Source organism: Vigna angularis, chromosome 3 (genome assembly GCF_016808095.1).
Source record: "Vigna angularis cultivar LongXiaoDou No.4 chromosome 3, ASM1680809v1, whole genome shotgun sequence".
In the NCBI taxonomy this organism is placed as follows: Eukaryota; Viridiplantae; Streptophyta; class Magnoliopsida; order Fabales; family Fabaceae; genus Vigna; species Vigna angularis.
In genome coordinates this window covers 23,129,503-23,148,358 of record NC_068972.1, presented here as the reverse complement: position 1 = coordinate 23,148,358, position 18,856 = coordinate 23,129,503, and the positions used below count along the sequence as shown (strand labels likewise).

At 30.3% G+C, this 18,856-nt stretch overlaps 1 protein-coding gene across 1 annotated transcript; it reads right to left on the bottom strand.

The window, feature by feature from the left end:
* Positions 1 to 13,216: 13,216 nt before the first annotated feature.
* Positions 13,217 to 17,082, bottom strand: LOC108326411 (tubby-like F-box protein 3). Its single transcript, XM_017559905.2, has 6 exons — positions 16,312 to 17,082; positions 15,169 to 15,256; positions 14,840 to 14,969; positions 14,431 to 14,610; positions 13,782 to 14,269; positions 13,217 to 13,570 (listed from the first exon to the last, which is right to left on the bottom strand). The coding sequence occupies exons 1-5, from the start codon at positions 16,642 to 16,644 to the stop codon at positions 13,798 to 13,800; spliced, it is 1,203 nt and encodes a 400-aa protein (XP_017415394.1). The 5' UTR covers positions 16,645 to 17,082; the 3' UTR covers positions 13,217 to 13,570; positions 13,782 to 13,797.
* Between the last annotated feature and the right edge of the window lie 1,774 nt (positions 17,083 to 18,856).

Below are 18,856 nucleotides of genomic sequence, written 5' to 3'. Positions count from 1 at the left end.
TGTCGTTAGTTACGTCATCATTACTTGAGGCATTATTGAAGCCATTATCCTTCCTTCTCACAAATAAGTTTTGAATCTCTATGTTTTAGATGGTAAAAATGGTGGTGAAAGAAGAAAAAAATAGAGGTTGAAGATGGTGATGTAATAAAGATGATGGAGTTGGAATTAAACTTGTCAATTTGGCTCCTATCACATGGTTTGACTTTGACCCACATGGGTTAGGGCCAAAAAAATTTACAACACCAAAAAGTTCACCATTAAAAACGCTAATGGAGTTAAAATATCCACAAAAAGTTTTGTATCTCAAGGCTAGCCCATGAACCTTCTTTCAAGAAAAAAAAATAAGGGTTAAATATGTTTTTAGTCCCTAAACTATTGGTCGTTTCTGGTTTTCGTCCCTCTTTCAAAGTAAGGTACGATTTGGTCCTCAATCTTTAAAAAACGTTCGTTTTAGTCCTCAAAATTTTGTTTTTAGTCCTCAAAACGTTCGTTTTTTCGACTAAAACGAACGTTTTTTAAAGATTGAGGACTAAATCGTACCTTACTTTGAAAGAGGGACGAAAACCAGAAACGGCCAATAGTTTAGGGACTAAAAACATATTTAACCCAAAAAATAAATATTCATTTTGAATAATAAAAAATGAAATTAACTTCTAATTTGTCACAAATCTATATAATTTTAATTTGTTAAAGAACTATATACAAACATTTCAATAAGACTAACTTAGACTTTGTAAGAAGTTTCAATAAACTTGGTTGCTTGTTTATATAGAAAAATTACGCAACAATATAGGATTTTGAAATCGTTGATTGACTAAACATATTTAATTTTTCTTGACTGGAAAAACATATTTTTAAAGTATATAAGATAGTTATTTAATGTTGTTGTGCGAAAAATTTATCTAGATCTAAATCAAAACTAAATAAGATGTCTCAATTTGAAAATTTAAAATAATGAATTTATGAATAATAAGTTTATGGATTTGTTTTATTATATGTTGTATATTTTTTCTTTTTTTTTTGTGATGTGTGACTTAAATTTATACTTAAATTCTATTAATTATTTATTTCTCTTTAATATATATATATATATATATAGTAATTGTAAAAAAAAATTAGGGTGAACTTTATTAAAGTTAATATTCTCACATTTTGGTTAGACTATGTTTCTTATGTCATGTTTAAAACTTTATCACAATGTACTATATAGTACTTTATTAAATATTATAAGTTTTCTTCATTTAAGAATTGATAAACTAATAAATAGATTATAGTCAATAAATGTATTATAAATAGATAACTATTAATAATATCTATTGTAATGATTCACATTAAAATCAATATTATATTTAATTTAGAACCTTAAGAAAATTATATAATATTCGACTTTCTTACACTTAATACTTAAATTTATATTTAAATTCCGATAAAAAAATATATAAAAAAAGTTTTAAAAAATCATAACGTAAGAGTTTATGATATATATAATAAACAGTGATCATAAATACCCTTAAAAAAATATTTAACATAAACATAAAAGAATCAATATTGAAATTACTTTTCTCCTACGCGTACGTGGGTATATATAAATGAGATCCAACTAGGACACCAACACTTGAAGTGACTCTGAAATACGTGCCTAGTATTTTGGATTGAAAAAAAATATATATATTTAAGAAATAGTACGAATCATTGTAAGTACAATAAATATTTCACATGTATTTGTATGAAATATAAAAAAAGAAATGATTAAATGTAAATAAAAGTATCTAAAGTGTCTGTGAAGTGTAGAACAAGACACGTGATTCCTTGGTGACACAGCTTTTGTTTTGTCTTATTATGGAAGGCGCGGTTTTGTTCTGTAGCTTTTTACGCTCATCACATGTTGCATAGGAGAAGGACAAAGTTTTTTCTTTCTTTCTTCTCCTAAAATCTTTATATATTTTACTTTTTATTTTGCATTGGAAGGAAGTTCTTGACTTCTTGCACTTTCCTTCTTACCTTAATCAATGGGATCTCTATGCACCGTATCAGAACTTATTGGTTTCCTGAAAATATTTGATTAATCGCTCGTTTGCTTCAAACTGCAACCAAAATTCTTCTTCTTAGAAGAACGACCATTACTACATTACCCCATTGGATAATACCAATATTTCAAATGCAATTACACAAAAATACATTAACAGATCATATCAGATATCATTTTCAATTGAAAACTGTAAACTAATTCTGCCGTCAAAATAGGGTTTCGAGGACAAAGTCCGGTTTGGAGTCACTCGGGATGATAACCAGACCGTCTGACTATAGGTCTAACTAGCTTATCTTATTATCTAAGTAAAATTTTATTTTTATTTCCATTCTTATATTTATTCTTATTGGGAACGAGTCTACGTATTATCCTTTTACTATTATCATCAATATTGATTAAATATTTTTTCACAAAAAAATATAAATAAAATAATAAATAAAACATGATATTGTTGTAAAAGCTCATAAAGTTACTAACAAAATAAATTTTCTAAGAACAAAATAAAGTAACTATACAACCAGCAAAACATTACACATGATAATCCCTTAAGAACATCTTGCGGCTCAACTTCATGATCCACACAAGTAAATCATTGCTCGTTATCTACATACAAACTACCTCCACAAAGATAGCAACAAAAGCGTACAATATGGAGAAGATCATGGACCAAAAAGATTTTTCCATACTCTATTTTCATAATAATCTCTCATTGCAAAATCAAACAAGAGTGAAAGAAGAAATCTTCCATCTTACTAATGTATCAGAACTAACATAGTAAACTATATGAAAGATTTCTATATTAAAAAACTTGTTGATATAATAAAACTATATGAACCAAAACACCTAGTATTTGTAATGAGTTTATCAATCACAATACACTTACGCAATTCTTACTGTTATTATTGTGTTTCGTTCACTAAGTCATGTTCATATCCAAATATTCATGAGTACTCTAGATATCATGTATAGATATCATACAAGCATATTCACTTGACACTCATATAGATAATTTCATCGCATGTTATAAAATCACACACCACCTATAAAGAATATGAAAATCATCACAACCTTAGACTAAAATTCTTAATTTTAATTATAAAGTTTAACACCATAATGATGCAGTATGTAACCCAGTCACACACCATAAAAATGGACAAAATTGATTTGAAATCAATTTCAATGATAGCAAAACTAAAAAGTAACTTATTTTTACCCATATAACCTAATTCATTCAATCACAAAGGTTGAATTATTATCACTTGTTTGTTTAGACGTGGTTTGAGTCCAATCCCTTTAATATTTCTAAAAACATATTTTTCTTTAGGAGTTTAATTAATGTTATGTTCGTTTGTAATTAATTCATTGTTTACGTGAATTTGTCTAAACAAAACGAATTGTGAATTAAATTTGTGCTGGATTTCACTAATTTGAAAGTGAGTGATTGCAGTATGTTGATTTTTTGCATTCTCTCTAATATGCTGCTATTTGGAGGGAATGAAAAGAAATTTTCTTTTTTGCCCAATAGGGTTGCCATGCTGGTCTTGCAGTTGTGCTTTAGCCATTTCAATTTTAGTCAACTCCTCACTTTCTTCTTCTTCAACTATTGAGGACAAATGTTCTTTCGTTTTTGTGATTACGTATACCACTTATGCTGTAAACTTATAACATTATCTTTATCGATTTGATAACTTTATTTAAAAATATCTTGCTTAATTTTATTTATATTATTATAACAAAATTAACAAAATATTATACAAATTTCATGAATGTGGAACTTTATTTCTTTATAATTATTACGTGAATTTATCAATTTAGTTAATTATAGTACATCAATTTTAATTATATTTTATTATATAAAACTCTGTGATTAATAAATCCTACACTAACTTTCACAAACTTTACTTCGGAATCTATTTTCACTCACCTCCAAATCTCTTAAAAAAAACAATATTCAATTTACTCTAAAATCTCTTCTAATTCATTCACTATCTCCCTCAAATCCATTCGTCCAAGTGAATACAGCCTAAAGGATCTACTAGATTTAGTCATGACTTCACATAGTGAGTGCAAAATTGTTCCACTCATTCCTAGTGGAATGTTTGTTAAGAAGTTTTTCAACCACCCAACCTCACTAATACTGATTTCAAAAGAAACAAACTCATATTTCATTATTGATCTTGCAATAATTGTTTACCTGACTGATCTCCATATGTAATTACACATCCCATAAGTGTAAATACATAACCATTAATGGATTTTGTCCCCTTTGAATTAGAGATCTAGTTAGCAACATTATACCCTTATAGTATAACGGGAAATCCACTATATTTAATAATATAATCCATCAAACCTCTTAAGTATGTTATAAGCATTACAAGTGCATCATAATGTTTCTAATTAGGACATTGAGTGCACCTACTCAGTCTACCTACTACATAATCAATGTTCTGTCTAGAAAAACTCATTAAATGCAATAAGTTCCCAACTATCTCGACATACTTTAAGAAATAGATTCTCCTTTATTTTTCTTTAATTTAGAGTTAGTATTATAATGGGTGCCCACTGGTTTGAAGTCATAATACCCAAACTTCCTAAGAAGTTTCCCAATGTATTTTTCTTAGGATAGTAATATATTATCTCCCTTCTTTATGATTCTAAACTCCTAAAATCACATTGGATTCACCCATGTCTTTCATTTCCAAATTAGATCTCAGAACAACTTAGTTATAGATACTATCTCATTGCATTTACCAAAGATAAACATGTCATCCACATACAAACATATGACACATTCACCATTTTCAGATTTAGAGTAAATACATTTATCAACATCATTAGGTGAAAAACCATAAAAAAGTAACACATTATCAAGTTTTTCATGCCATTATTTTGGTGCTTGTTTTAACCCATGCAAAGATTTAAAAGATTATAGACTTTATTCTCTTTATCAAGTACAACACAACTTTCATGTTGAGTCATATAAATTTCCTCCTCTAACTCAAATCAGAAAAGTAGTTTTAACAGTCATTTGGTGTATAACTAGCTTATGGATAACTTTTAGAAGTAACAATACTTGAATAAAGGAAATCCTACTATAAGAAGGGCAAAGGTATCAAAGTAATTTATGACTAGCTTATGGATAACTTCTAGAGCTAACAATACTCGAATAGAGGAAATCCTAGTCAGAAGGATAAAAGTATCAAAGTAATCTATGTTAGGTTTTTTAGTAAAACCCTTTTCTACTAATTTCGTCTTATGATAATTGACATTATCATGTTTATTTTATTTGTTTATTTGTATCTTTTATTGGTATTTTTATTATGATCTTTATAAATAATTAAGGGTTTGTTAAATAATCTTAGAAAAAAAAATAAGTATTTTATCTTTTATTGGAATATTTATTATTATCTGTTTCAATAATTAAGATTTTATTAAATAATTTTATTAAGCTCAAGTCACCCAACAACTTTACCTCGCTCAACGTATTTCAAAAATCATTAAATAAAGTGCGTCAAAGATTTAGAAAATAATCTTTTGGGGAATAAGGAATCAATCCTAAAAGAGAGATGACAAAGGCTCAATATAAAGGTTGGAGTCACTCATCATCATCATTATTTTCATCATTTATTCCTTTTCTAGTGTTCAGAATATCTATGAGTAACTAAGTCTCTTATTCATTGAGATTGGATGTAATGTATCTTTATTCTTTGTGATTTTTGTTATTCAATATACTTTGTTTCCATTACTATTGTGTTCTATTCTTGTTCTTAATCTCATGATTATTGATTGCTTATTTTATGGTATCTGATTATAGGAAAATAATTTAGAAACTTGATTAGAATATAACATAAAATAGATTTTACCTCTAGACATAGAGTTTTATCAATTAGTCAATTTAAACATCTGAATTTAATGCGAACTTTTGGTAAAAATATCTAAGGGATTATATTTGATTAAGCACCCTTTGGTGTACCTAGAATAGTCATCTATAAATCTTATAAAATAATTTATACCATCTATAAACATGGTTTGTTTTAGATTAGCTATATTAGTATCAATTAATCCTATAAGTTCAGTTTGACGTTACCACCCATTTTCTCACGTTGGTCACAAGGATTTTTTGGAAAATAACAACAATAATTATATCTTCTCCTTTGATTATACTTTTCTTATGAGGATTTTTGCTCCTAACTCTATTTACCTTAAAAGCGAGGTTAGATGCATTGGATGGAAATTTGTTAAATTAATTTTACTTTTGTGATCAAGTTTTTTATCATAAATTGTTTGAGTTAGTTTGTATTCTATGATATTTGTTTTAGCAGATAATGCCTTAGCCCTTACAACAACACATTCCTTAATGATATCTTCGACTTTCGAAATATATAAGAAAGGTTATGCAAAAATAATGTGTTCCAAAAATATTGTTTGACTTTTCCTATGTAGAGGTTTCATTTGTGTCCATCTCGATAGTCATTAAGTCCTTAAGATTGTTGCAAAAGTTAACGAAAACATGAACATATTAGACTTCATCGGGCATGTATATCATTGCCTCAAAGACTTATTCACGGTGTGTTGGGAAAGCTCTCCAAGATACAACAAGAACTTCTCAAATCTTCTGAGAAGCTCAGAACTAGCAAGAAACTTTAAAAAGAGTAAATAACCCAAGATATAAAAGAAGATAGAAAAGAACAAAGGATGAAAAAATGAAAGAGGATGAGAATGAAAAAGTGTGTTCCTAGGAGGAGCATAGGAACACATATTTATAATTGTAGGAAAGGCTTGCAGTCATCCGTTTTGTGGTCCCTTAATCCATGGAAAGATCTTCACTTGAGGAGAAGAACAATATGACCAAGAAAATGTTACACACAATCCCTTAGAAGCATCTTGCAATTGAACTTCATGATCAACGCAAGTAAACCATCACTCATTATATACATAGAAACTTCCTAATAACAAAAGTGTGGAATATGGAGAAGATTATGGAGTAGAGAGATTTTGCAATACTATGTTTATATAATACATATTATCAAGTATTTAATGATAAAAGGATGTACAAATTTGTGTCTTACAAATAAGTTATGAAATTAAAGACAAAAGAAAGTTAGAATAACTTTTTTCTAGATTTCCTAATAAAAATATATGTCTTTTAGTAATTTAAAGCAGGATATGAGGACTTAGACATGTATTGCATGAATTTAGGGATGTGAATGAGATGAATACATGCATATTGTTGGGAATCCAAGTGTGATTTTAAGTCTCACATTGGATAGAAATGAGAAAGTGAAGCACCATATAAAGATGAAGACCCATTAACCTATTGCCTTAAGGTTTTGGGTAGAGAGTGATATCAATCTCTTATGTGGTTGGACTTAGGTCTCATTGGTGTTGTGTCTGTAAGACCCATGAAAAAAGAAAAAAAAAATATATATATATATATATATAATAGTAAATTTTAGCATTTTATTAGTAATAATAATTTTAATGGATAGAAAAATGTAAATTTTTGGATATAAAATTATAGTAACTCTAGAGGGAGAGCTTCAAATTTTTGATAACTTATTTAGGATTTTTTTAAGAAAAGTGAATAGTGAATAGTAAATAGTGAATAGTGAATAGTGAATAGTGAATAGTGAATAGTGAATAGTGAATAGTGAATAGTGAATGAAAAAAAAATAAATAAAAAATATATATATATTAAAATAAATTGTGGAAGAGAACACTCCACGTAGAATTAATCATTCAGAGATAAGAATGGTGAATAAAAAATAATTTTTGAATAGTAAAAATGAATAGTAAAAGTGAATAGTAAAAATGAATAGTAAAAATGAATAGTAAAATTTTTGGCTATAAATAGCCAAGGGGGGAAGGCTGAAGATTTACACCAAAATTCTAGAGAAATTGTGAGAGAAGAGAGTTGGATGAAATTCTAGTTGAAGAGGGGAAATTCTGGAAGTTTCCGGAGAACGGTTTGAGAAGAGGAAACTAAGTCTCGAATAGAGGTAAGGGGAGCTAACTTTTAGTATTTCCTTTTGTATTATCTTGAGTCTAGAATATGCTATATTCTGTTTTTGTCTAATCTTAAATCTTGAATATGGAGTATTTTGTTTCTGTATGATTTTGAAATTTAAATAAGAGTATGCTTCTGTGATGATATCCAAGTGTGATAATTGTAAAATGTGATATTGATTATGTTATGCCATTTGTATGTTATTAGTTGTTTATTTTTTTTTATTTTGGAAGGATTATAAATTGTCTAACCGGCTCTGCCAGATTCAATTTCTTGTTTCCCCAAACATTTTATTGTTTTCCTTATTTATTTTTATTGTATTTTGGAAGGATTAGAAGTTGTCTAGCCGGCTCTGCCAGATTCAACTTCTTGTTTCCCCAAACTATTTATTGCTTTACTTATTTATTTTATTGCATTTTTGGAAGGATTAGAAGTTGTCTAACCGGCTCTGCCAGATTCAACTTCTTGTTTCCCCAGACATGTTATTGTTCGTGTTATTTAATTATATTGTATTTTTGGATGGATTAGAAGTTGTCTAACCGGCTCTGCGAGATTCAACTTCTTATTTCCCCAGAAATTTTATTGTTTTATCTATTTTTTTTTATTGCATCTTTCTGGAAGGATGAGAAGTTGTCTAACCGGCTCTGCCAGATTCAACTTCTTGATTCCCCTAAATTTTTATATTAATATTATTTTGATGGTAATGAGATCTAATTATTTTTGTATGAATTTATTTTATAAAATATTTGCATATGAATGTTGAACTGGTGTGGTCTTGTGAAACTATTTTATGACTTTTATTATATTGGGTATGATAACTGAAACTGTGAAATTTTACATGTTGTGATGTGATGAATTTAATCTGTTCTGAATGAGTTTGTTCGCTGAAATTGATCTTGTTGGAAGGTCTGAAGTAAGGGTTCTGAAATAGCTTATATATGGGTATTAAATAGATGTACAAATATTGTTTGAGGTTGCTATGAGAGGAAGTGAACACATTAAAATTTGGCATTTCAAATTTAGAGCATAAGAGAACATGGTAGATAATTTAAATAAATCAATTGTTAATTATTAAGGGCCTTTATTTGTTGGTAGGATAGAGGAACCTTAGAAACCTGAGTTGGCACATCCCTGATCATAGAGCAGCCCTGGCCTGGTCCAGTCAGTTGTGACTAGTCATATGTGCTGGCGTCGAAGGTGAGTTTGATGCGTTCAGACATCTGGGTCCTCTCCGGTGACCAATTGGAGTAAAGAAAAATCTATACTAGGATGAAAATAAAATAAAACAAGTTGATTGTAGATGCATAATATTATCTCATATATATTTTATTACATTGAGCCCAGACTTTAATATGTAGTTCCTAAGATATGTTGATATATTTTGGTTGATCCATGATCTTTGTTTGGTGAAAATACGTTGAGTTATACTCGTTATGGGCAAAATGAGTTTATAATATGAAGCATGATATCTGGCAATATGTTTAATTTATTGATACCAAAACGGGTTATTATGAATTCATGATTAAAGAATGAACATGATTGAGTTAGGTGGATAAGAGGGTATGAATTGTTGGTTTTATGAAATGTTGGGGTGGATATGAGAAATCATTACTTATGAAATGATGTTACTATCGGGAGTAGTATGTTCGAGTTATACCATGAGAGTTTGGTATGAGCAAAGTAACACCTGAGGTTTATGAAAGCAGGCAGAAAGTGGTCTGACCATAAGGCTTTGACATAAACATATGATTCGTAAGTTTTATAAAAGCAGGCAGAGAGGGGTCTGACCATAAGGCTTCAGAAAGTAAGACATAGTATATAAGTGAGGCTTAAGGAAGCAGGCAGAGAGCGGTCTGACCATAAGGCTTCATGAGTAAGCATGGTACACTTGTAAGATTTATGGAAATGAGAAAGATGATTTTGATAATGATGAATTAATGACATCAAAATAATGATATTTTATCAATTGCAGAAATACATGATTATAATATTTTTATTACAAGTTTAATGATTTTATGATATGGTTGGCTTACCCTTATTTGTTTGTACTATGATCATATAACTCATGTTATATGTGATTAGATAATATTGCAGATGCGGTTGAAAAAGCTTAGAGATGAGAGAGATGCGGGGAAAAACTTTCAGGGATTTTTGTAAAAAGAATAAATTTGTATTGGGAAGATTATGTTGTGTAAAATTTATAAGTTGAAATTTCAATGGTGAAGACTATATTGTTTAAAGTTTGTAAGTTTGGTATTGTACTTTGGAGTAATTGAAATAAAGTTTGATTGTTTATATGAGATATCAAATTAATTTAGTCTCTACTATCAGTAATACCCTTTAAAATATTTGGGTGTTATAGTGTCTCCCTATTGAATTTCCTTCTTGAAAAACCAAACAAATGGTATGTTTGTCCCGTTAAGATGAACGGTATGAAGGGGTACTTGTACTTGGGAATGCTTTCAGAGGAGGAGAAGTGTACCAATGTAGAAGGGACTTACCCTTGAGGGGGAGATTTGTTGAAAATCCAAATGTTAGTTTAAGTCCTACATTAGGTAGGAATGAGAAATTGGAACACCATATAAAGGTGAATACTCATTAATCCATTGTCTTAAGGTTTTAGCTAGAGAATTGTGTCAATCTCTTATGTGATTAAGCTTAAGTCTCATTAGTTTTGTATTTCCTCATTGAACCTTTCTCTTGATAAAGCTAAGAGATATTCCCTCTTGATAACCTATTAAAATATGAAGAAAATGTAAAAGCTGAAGAAATCAAAAACAAAACTTCATTCTTCTTAACACATGTATAATTATTGTCTTTATGAACTTCTCAAATTTTATGAGAAACTCAGAATTAGCAATATCATCTTAAAGAGTAATAATCCATAATATAAGAGAAGAAAAAAAAGGAAAGATGAGCGAAAAGTGTGTTTTAGAAAGAGGAAAAACGAGCTATTTATGGGGAGGGGAGACACACTCAAGAGCTGGAGAAGCCTAACGTCCTCCTTTATCCACAGAGAAAACACTGCACCCCTGCGATCCTTATGGCTGAAGTCCAAGTCTTCATGCTTCAGAAAACCACCTCAAGATAATAGCGACAAAACTCCTATGTAAAAGAAAGGTGAACACTGAAAAGAAGAGGTTAGTGCGTGATATTTCAAAAAAAAAAAGGAGAATCATTGTGTGAATCTTTTACAAAACGTTGGAGTCTACATAATCATCTCAATTTAGGATAGTTAATTAAATTTTGCATTTGTCTTAACTAGAGAGCTGAGGGTTTGTGTCTTCCTTTTACAATACTTTTTTTTTCATAACAATGTCTATTACTAAAAAAGATTGGATATGAATGAACTTAAGACATGAGTTCTACCTAATTCAGTATAGTTAATTTTCCAATTATCCGTTCTAAAATAAGATGATCTCTTATTAAATGATTGATCGTCTAGGAAACAATCTAATAAAGTATTTAAAACGGATTTAGCTAGAATTTGAGGAAAAAAAATATTAATTTACTTTAATGTTAATGATTAACAAGCTTATAAATTAGATATTAAACGTTTTTATAGTACTTCAAAATACACAAAGTGACATAAAGGAAAAACAAGTAAAAATCCATAAAACAAACCCATACACAACACATCATTCTAAGTTAAAATTTTTAACTCAGTCCCTAATCATAATAGTGATGAATTTGCAAGTTTAAATATATATATATATATATATATATATATATATATATATATATATATATATATATATATATATATTATTCATTTTATTTATCCCATTCAAAGTGAAGTAGAATCTTCGGCCCGAAATTTTAGAAAAACACCACATTATGCAGCAGCTACAATATAAAGTTTACAAATCTAACAATATGAAAATAAAAGAAAGATTCAATTTAAACCATGTCAATTTTGTGCCTAGAAATATTAAAACAATATTAAAAAACACCAAACACTTGTAACTTGCTGAAAGCGTAAACCACAAATTTATCAACTAAAATATTCAGTTTAGAGGATAACAAATCTCAGCCTTCCATTTAAAATAGGCTTATATCTACGATTGTTGGTTAGTTGTGTAGTGTAGAAGATTATTGGTGGCTGTTAAGGGTGTGGAGAACCAGAGAGGAAAAAAGCTGCTATTATTGTAAAACTTTTGGGATAAAGTTTATCAGCCAGATTACAGAAGCTTTAATTTGACAATCGACAAGATATTAAAAATGAATATTATGCAGTTTGAAGAAATGAGTATTATTATTATGAAGAGTTGGAAAGAGGGGCATGAAAAATCATTTTCTACTAATGTTGGCACTTTAAAAAAAATATATATTTTAAAACATCAAAATCAATAAAAAAATTTAAAATCACAGGAAAAAGAATAACAAAGAAATTCAGCAGATAATCTAAATTCGGAAGATTCATAGTTATTATTTAATGAGAATATGTTGGAGAGCTACAAACACAACTTACAAATGAAAATATTCCAATACTTAAGTTCCTCTTCAAAATCCCACCACCACATTCGCTAATATATTTTCAATGCAATTCTTTTTATTATGATTTTGTTCTCTTGTTAAGAGGAATCACAGAGGCCCAAATTTAGTGGTGAAGAATGTTAAAATTGGCCTAAAGATATCTTTTTAAGTAGTCACAAGGAGAGAAACAACCCAAATACCAGCCAATGATAGATGCTATTAGTATAAACTCCTTTTAAGAGCAAAGTAAAATAAAATAAATCTTGAAATTAATTTTTTCATAGATTAAACTTAGTTTGTATATAAAATAATTATGAATAATTTTATTCAAACAAACCTTAAAAAAATACTGTATTTTTTCTTTTGTTACACACAGTAGGTCATTAGTCATTACCGTTACATAAATACTCATCTATAATTCTAAATATAAGTGGACACAGTAACCGTGGTAAATGTTTAATTTGCCAGATATTTATTTAATTTTAAAACATTTATTGCCAGATATTTATTTAATTTTAAAACATTTATTACACTTAACATAAAAAGTTTCTTACATCAATAAGTCATTACAAATAAAATTCATAAATATATGCATATCATTTTATGTTTTATATAGTTCAATTAATAAATATATTATAAACCACACAAAAATTACCCTTTCTTCCCTTTCTTTTTTATCAAGTATCAATGAACACGAGGGAAAATTTAGCACACAGAAATTATAGAATTTACTAGGAAGCCTTTGTCACTTAAAAACCAGGTACATTACAAAAGCCAAAAACTTCTACGCAAAACACAGCCTGAAAACTCACAAACCAATGACAACTAAGGTCATCTACAAACTCACGGAAAAAGAAAGAATTTAGTCTACACAAACAACACAAAATACAAGTCAACATTGGTTAAATATAATGCAAACAAACAGCCATATACAATAGACAAAGGAAAGGTGATTCTGAAACTTAGCAGTACTAAATACAAGAGTAGAAAATCTTTTGCAGGTATTACCCACATTACTGTTTGTGCAACTCCAACCAGCACCAGGATTGGCAAAATATCTGGCAAGTAAAAAGTAACAACTTAGTGAGCATTTCCATTACACAAAGGTCTAAATGTGAACCAAATATTATTTTGCAAATTGTAAGGTGGCTCCAATAACATTGTGTTCCTACTTGCACTTTGATATTTTGTGTATAAACGACCAACATCTCAAAGCATTAAATAAAGTTTCTGATTGATGGCATTTTTTATTAGAATTAGAATACCTACCTGTCTATGGCAGCAATCATTCACAAGCAATCTTGGTGTCAAAGCTGCTAAGGCATATTGCAAATGCTTCAAAGGCCGAGATTGGATACTGATAATCCATGGTGAATACATCCTTACCAACTTTTCCAAACTGTAGAATAACATTTTCCTGAGCCTGCTCAGAAACTCCATTTTTTGGAGAAGCAACCAGCTGGAAATTTTTAACTGAAGCAACTGTCACACGTCCGTTGAAGTTAAGACACCAGAATTGAAGTTGTTCATGCCACCTGGGGGACTTGTTTTGCAGTACCAGCATCCCCTCCTCTTGACAAGTCAAAGGTTCTGACGTGAGAGTATCCATGCGGGTTGATTTTGATCTGAAGAAAGGGATGGATGGAGAAGTATCAATTCTGCTATGAAGAAATTGAGTCTGTGTTGGGGCCACACCTCCAGGTTCAACAGCTGAGGCAGGGATGGCATCCATAACACAGTGCATTATTCTAGGGCCTCTGTTAACATTTTGACAACTAGTCAATAGAGCCACCTCTTGAAAGGAAAGCTGAGAACAATCAATAACATTGGAAAAGTCACCAAACATATTCATTCACTGATTGACAACCCAAATAATTCTCTTTACCCAAAACAGACTTTTTAGTGACAACGCTAATACCTAGAGCCCAAAACATTCAGATCATACGAGACATGAGCAATGGGGTAGTTGCCAGCAGGAACTCTGGGAGAAACTTGCTTGAGACTGACTAGCCTGGAGGAACGAGACTTTGTAACTTTGGCTCCATAAATTGGAGGGTGTGCATCATACACAGTGAATTTGGTGCCCAAAAAGTTTGACCTATTATTAATGAGAAAAAGAGTCAAGTTAGGCCAACAAGACAGTTCATGTTTGGTTTTAAATCACAGAAATACTTTGGAGAATTCCAATGTAATTGCACGTTCAGATACATGAAGTGGGAAAGAAAGATTTGTTGCTTTGAGAGTAAAAGTATTTTTCAACTCTCCCAACTTTAATCCAAACATGCTCATAGTGATTAACAAGTCATGTCAAATATCAGCTAAAATACCTCAGCTTCCCAATATAGGTATTACTCCCTCTTGAGACATCATCACAGTTAAGAGAAATGATATAGTCAGTGTGAGTTGCACGTCGACACTTGCGTGCAGAAAGAAGGAACTTGCCATCCTCAGTTGAGGCTGGAAGATTATAAAAATCAGCATCACAAAAGCATCAACGTGGAAGGTTATAGAAGAAAAGAAAAGGCCAGCTCTTCACTAAATATTGTACTGCTAATTCAGTACAGCCTAAAAAGAAGGATGATTGTTCATCGAACCCACATGTCACAATGCTTAGAAGGCATTATACACATTAAATTTAGAAGTAGGTAGTGCTCACCTTGGTTTAAACCAAGAAACAGATAATATGTTTTATTACTGTGATTTCGTTTAATATAGCACTGAAGAAGAGAGCCCCTAGGACCAGGCTGCAAGATGACAATAAGAAGCAGATTAATGCTTGCCAATAACTAGAATATTAAACAGTACTGATTATTTCATGTTATGTAACTAATATTACAACATGAAGCCAATCCTTATAATGTTTCAATGTAGAATGGTTTGTGCTTCCTTTGCATAATGTTATTCTGAAGTTATTTTTCCTAGACATCCTAAGGTTGAGGAGGATATAATATAATAGGGTCTGTTAAGAAGAAAAAATGAAATGATTAAAATTCGCTTATGCATAAGTTAATTTGTATAAACTCTCTCATATAGTTTTTCTTGATTTTATTTTTTAATATATGCATAAGCTAATTTTAGCTTATGGAAAAACTTCCATATTCTTCTGTCCTACAAGTTTTTATGGAAAAGTCTGTTCAAACATGTCTACATAAGTATATTCACCTTAACGATAACACAAATAGTTGCAAAAGAGGCACGCAATGTCGGGTGTACAAATAAGGAAAAGCTAACTGAAAAAAGAAGAATTTCATATTTCATACACTTTAACTGACAATTTAGCGATTTCAATCACAAAAGCCTTCAATTAATCAAATTTCAACAATATTTCTTGCTCTCCCGCTCAGGGTAAGGAGCGGTTGGAAATTCATCTCGCCAACCACATAACTCAACAGTACTTACCCGACAAATTCAAGTTTTATTGATTGCAGAGCAGCATTAAACAGTAAACAACTTTCATAAAACAAATGTAACTCATCAATCTTCCTTGATCGAAGCAATTCATCTTAAACCGCTGAAAAATATAAGTATATTGTCATCATTAAGATCAAACTACTTAAGCTTAAAATGATGTAAGTAAAAATAAAGTTGTCTAAGCCCCACTCAAAAGCATAAAGAAAACACAAGCAAGAAGGCAGCCGACTACGTGAATCAAATTGACTAATTCACAAGTCACAAACAAAATACAGCACACAAACCAAAAGTTACAAATTTAAAAACAAACAACCAAAGGAGCCTTGCAAGAATCTAAGCATAGTCTAGATGATCAAAATAAGTGAAAAATGGTGGTGACAAGTGAGACCTGCTTCAAGGAGATTGGAAATGTCAAGTTGCCAGATACTTGAGGGGATTTGACAATTTCCTTCATGATTTCTCTCCAACTGCGGCACACTCCGGCACAGGCGACGACGTGTTTTCGGGCAGGCCAGGAATCCTCAGAAGCCTCAATCCTCATGAGGACATCCCTCAAAAGCTCAGGGGGCATGTTAGCCCAACAACTCTGCTTCAACCCATCAAGCACCACCAAACGATCCTGGACAATGGCATCACTGTGTGACTGTGACCTGGATCTCATACTATACCCAAACTTAAACTCAAATCCCTTCCTCTCCGCAATGATACTCCTAAACGACATCGTCAACCCCTTTTCTTAACACCTCTTGCAGATCATTCCCACTTCCCCAACTCCTCTAAACCCCTCACAAGATTAACAAAACACCCCAAAACATGGAAATGTGAGAAATTTTTCTGGAAAAAAAAAAATCTCCTTTTGTCGAAGAAACGAAGCACTACGGGAGACACATAGACATTTTAGCTTCAGTTACGGTGAATTTTGACAGAAATGAACACAAGGGATAAGCAACATGAATAAGTGAATAGTTGACTAAGAAAGGCGGAATTGGGAGAAAAAGAGCGTGAATCCCCTCCCCTCGGAAGCATGTGAGGTGGAAGGGAAACCCTTGCGATGATTGTGTTGAAAATAGAAAGGAAGAAAGCAAAGTAAGAAGCGCAAAAAGGTAGTGTGAGGAATGTGGGTTGAGACCAAATGGCCTTTATCCAATACCGGGTCGGGACTGGAATGGTAGTACCTATCCATTTCTTTACAAAACTTCCTATACTTCCTCTTTCACTGTTGTGAGAGATATCCACTAATAAAATAGTAAAGACTTTGTAATATTTTTTAATATAATTTAAATAAAATTATAACTAAAATATTAACGTAAATTAATTATTTTTCAAATAAAAATTTAAATCATAAAAAAATTAATAAATTAATCATTTTGAAAATAATTTTAATTTTATAAGTTTAAATAAAAATATATAAATATATAAAATCAAATTTTAATTTAGTTGTAAATGAATCATATTAATCACATTATTTTTATTATTTGACTTAAAAAAATAAAAATAACTCTCAAATAAAAATGTATTAACAATAATTAAAAGTGACAGGTATTCTTGTGCTGGATATTGTATATCAACATCAACATTGAATCAAATTCATGATATTAATTCTAATACCAAGTGTTTGATTAAAAAATAGTCAAGACAAAAATATTTCTAGTTAAGAGTATGGTAACTTAAGTATTATGGTTTGATTATAATTTGATCTACTTATATGAGACAATTGATAACTTGTAATATTTTTTACAACGAATTGTTTTCTCTCATGTTTAAAAAGGATTTCTTTTTGAGTAATTATGATATTAATAATTTTTTTAATTTGAGTTATATTACGTGAAACCAACTTTTATTAATTGTGATTTAAAAGAAAAGGTTTACAATGAAACAACATGAAAGATTATTTTTTAGTAACAGTGATAGTTAGTTAGCCAGCTTAATAAATCTATATATATGGATTAAAACAAATTTTCCGATAATGATATTAAAAAATTCATGAAGTTATATCTTTATTCAGTTTTAAAGAAAATATTATGACTCAAGTGAGTAGAATTTGTTTTCTTAATTATATAAGTGGATGATGTTTTACTTACGACAAATGACAAATATATATTATGTTAGGTGAAACGATTCTCTCAAAAAATCTTTTATATGAAAGATATGAGTGTCGCAACCGGAATCGCGACGGGACGATGATCTCAAAAAAAGAACGAGTTTTGAAAAAGAGATTTGGAGTCGTGACCATAATTTATTCTGAAAAACTACGATAAACTATAAAAAGATAAGGCATAGTCTAGAAAAAACCAGATTCTGAGTTCGGGAGTCGGTTACGTGTAGGGAAGGTATTAGCACCCTACAATGTCTGCCCTAAGGCAGTACCTTTAATTAAATACGCGAATATGAAGTGGTTTTCAAAGTGTTTAACTATCCCCTAAAATAAAACTCTAAAGAAACAAAATATATTTTTTAGTTTTTTTGGGCCCGATTGACCTCACTCCTACGTATTCTTATTCAGAATGAGAAATCAGGGTTACGTAGCTCTTTTGGAAACTGTGTTGGAAATTTTGTTTAGGAAATTGTTTGAGAATTTTGTTTGGAAATGATTTTGGATTTTTGGGAAGTGAACCTGACAAGGACTAGCCTTGCTCCTACGTATCTCCACTCTTGATGGAGAATCAAGGATCACGTAGTTCTGGCTGAAAGATTGCTTGTTCAAAATGGATGTTTTTAGTTTTTGATGGTTTTTTCATTTTTGGTATTTTTTACAAAAGAAAGAGAGAAGGTTTTCAGCACAAGGACGATGTGGGTGATCCCACATGCGCTTAACCTTTAAAACATTTTTTGGTATTTTTTTTATAAAAGAAAGAGGAAAGGTTTTTAACACAAGGACGATGTGAGCGATCACACATGTGCTTAACCTTTAAAATATATTTTTTTGGTATTTT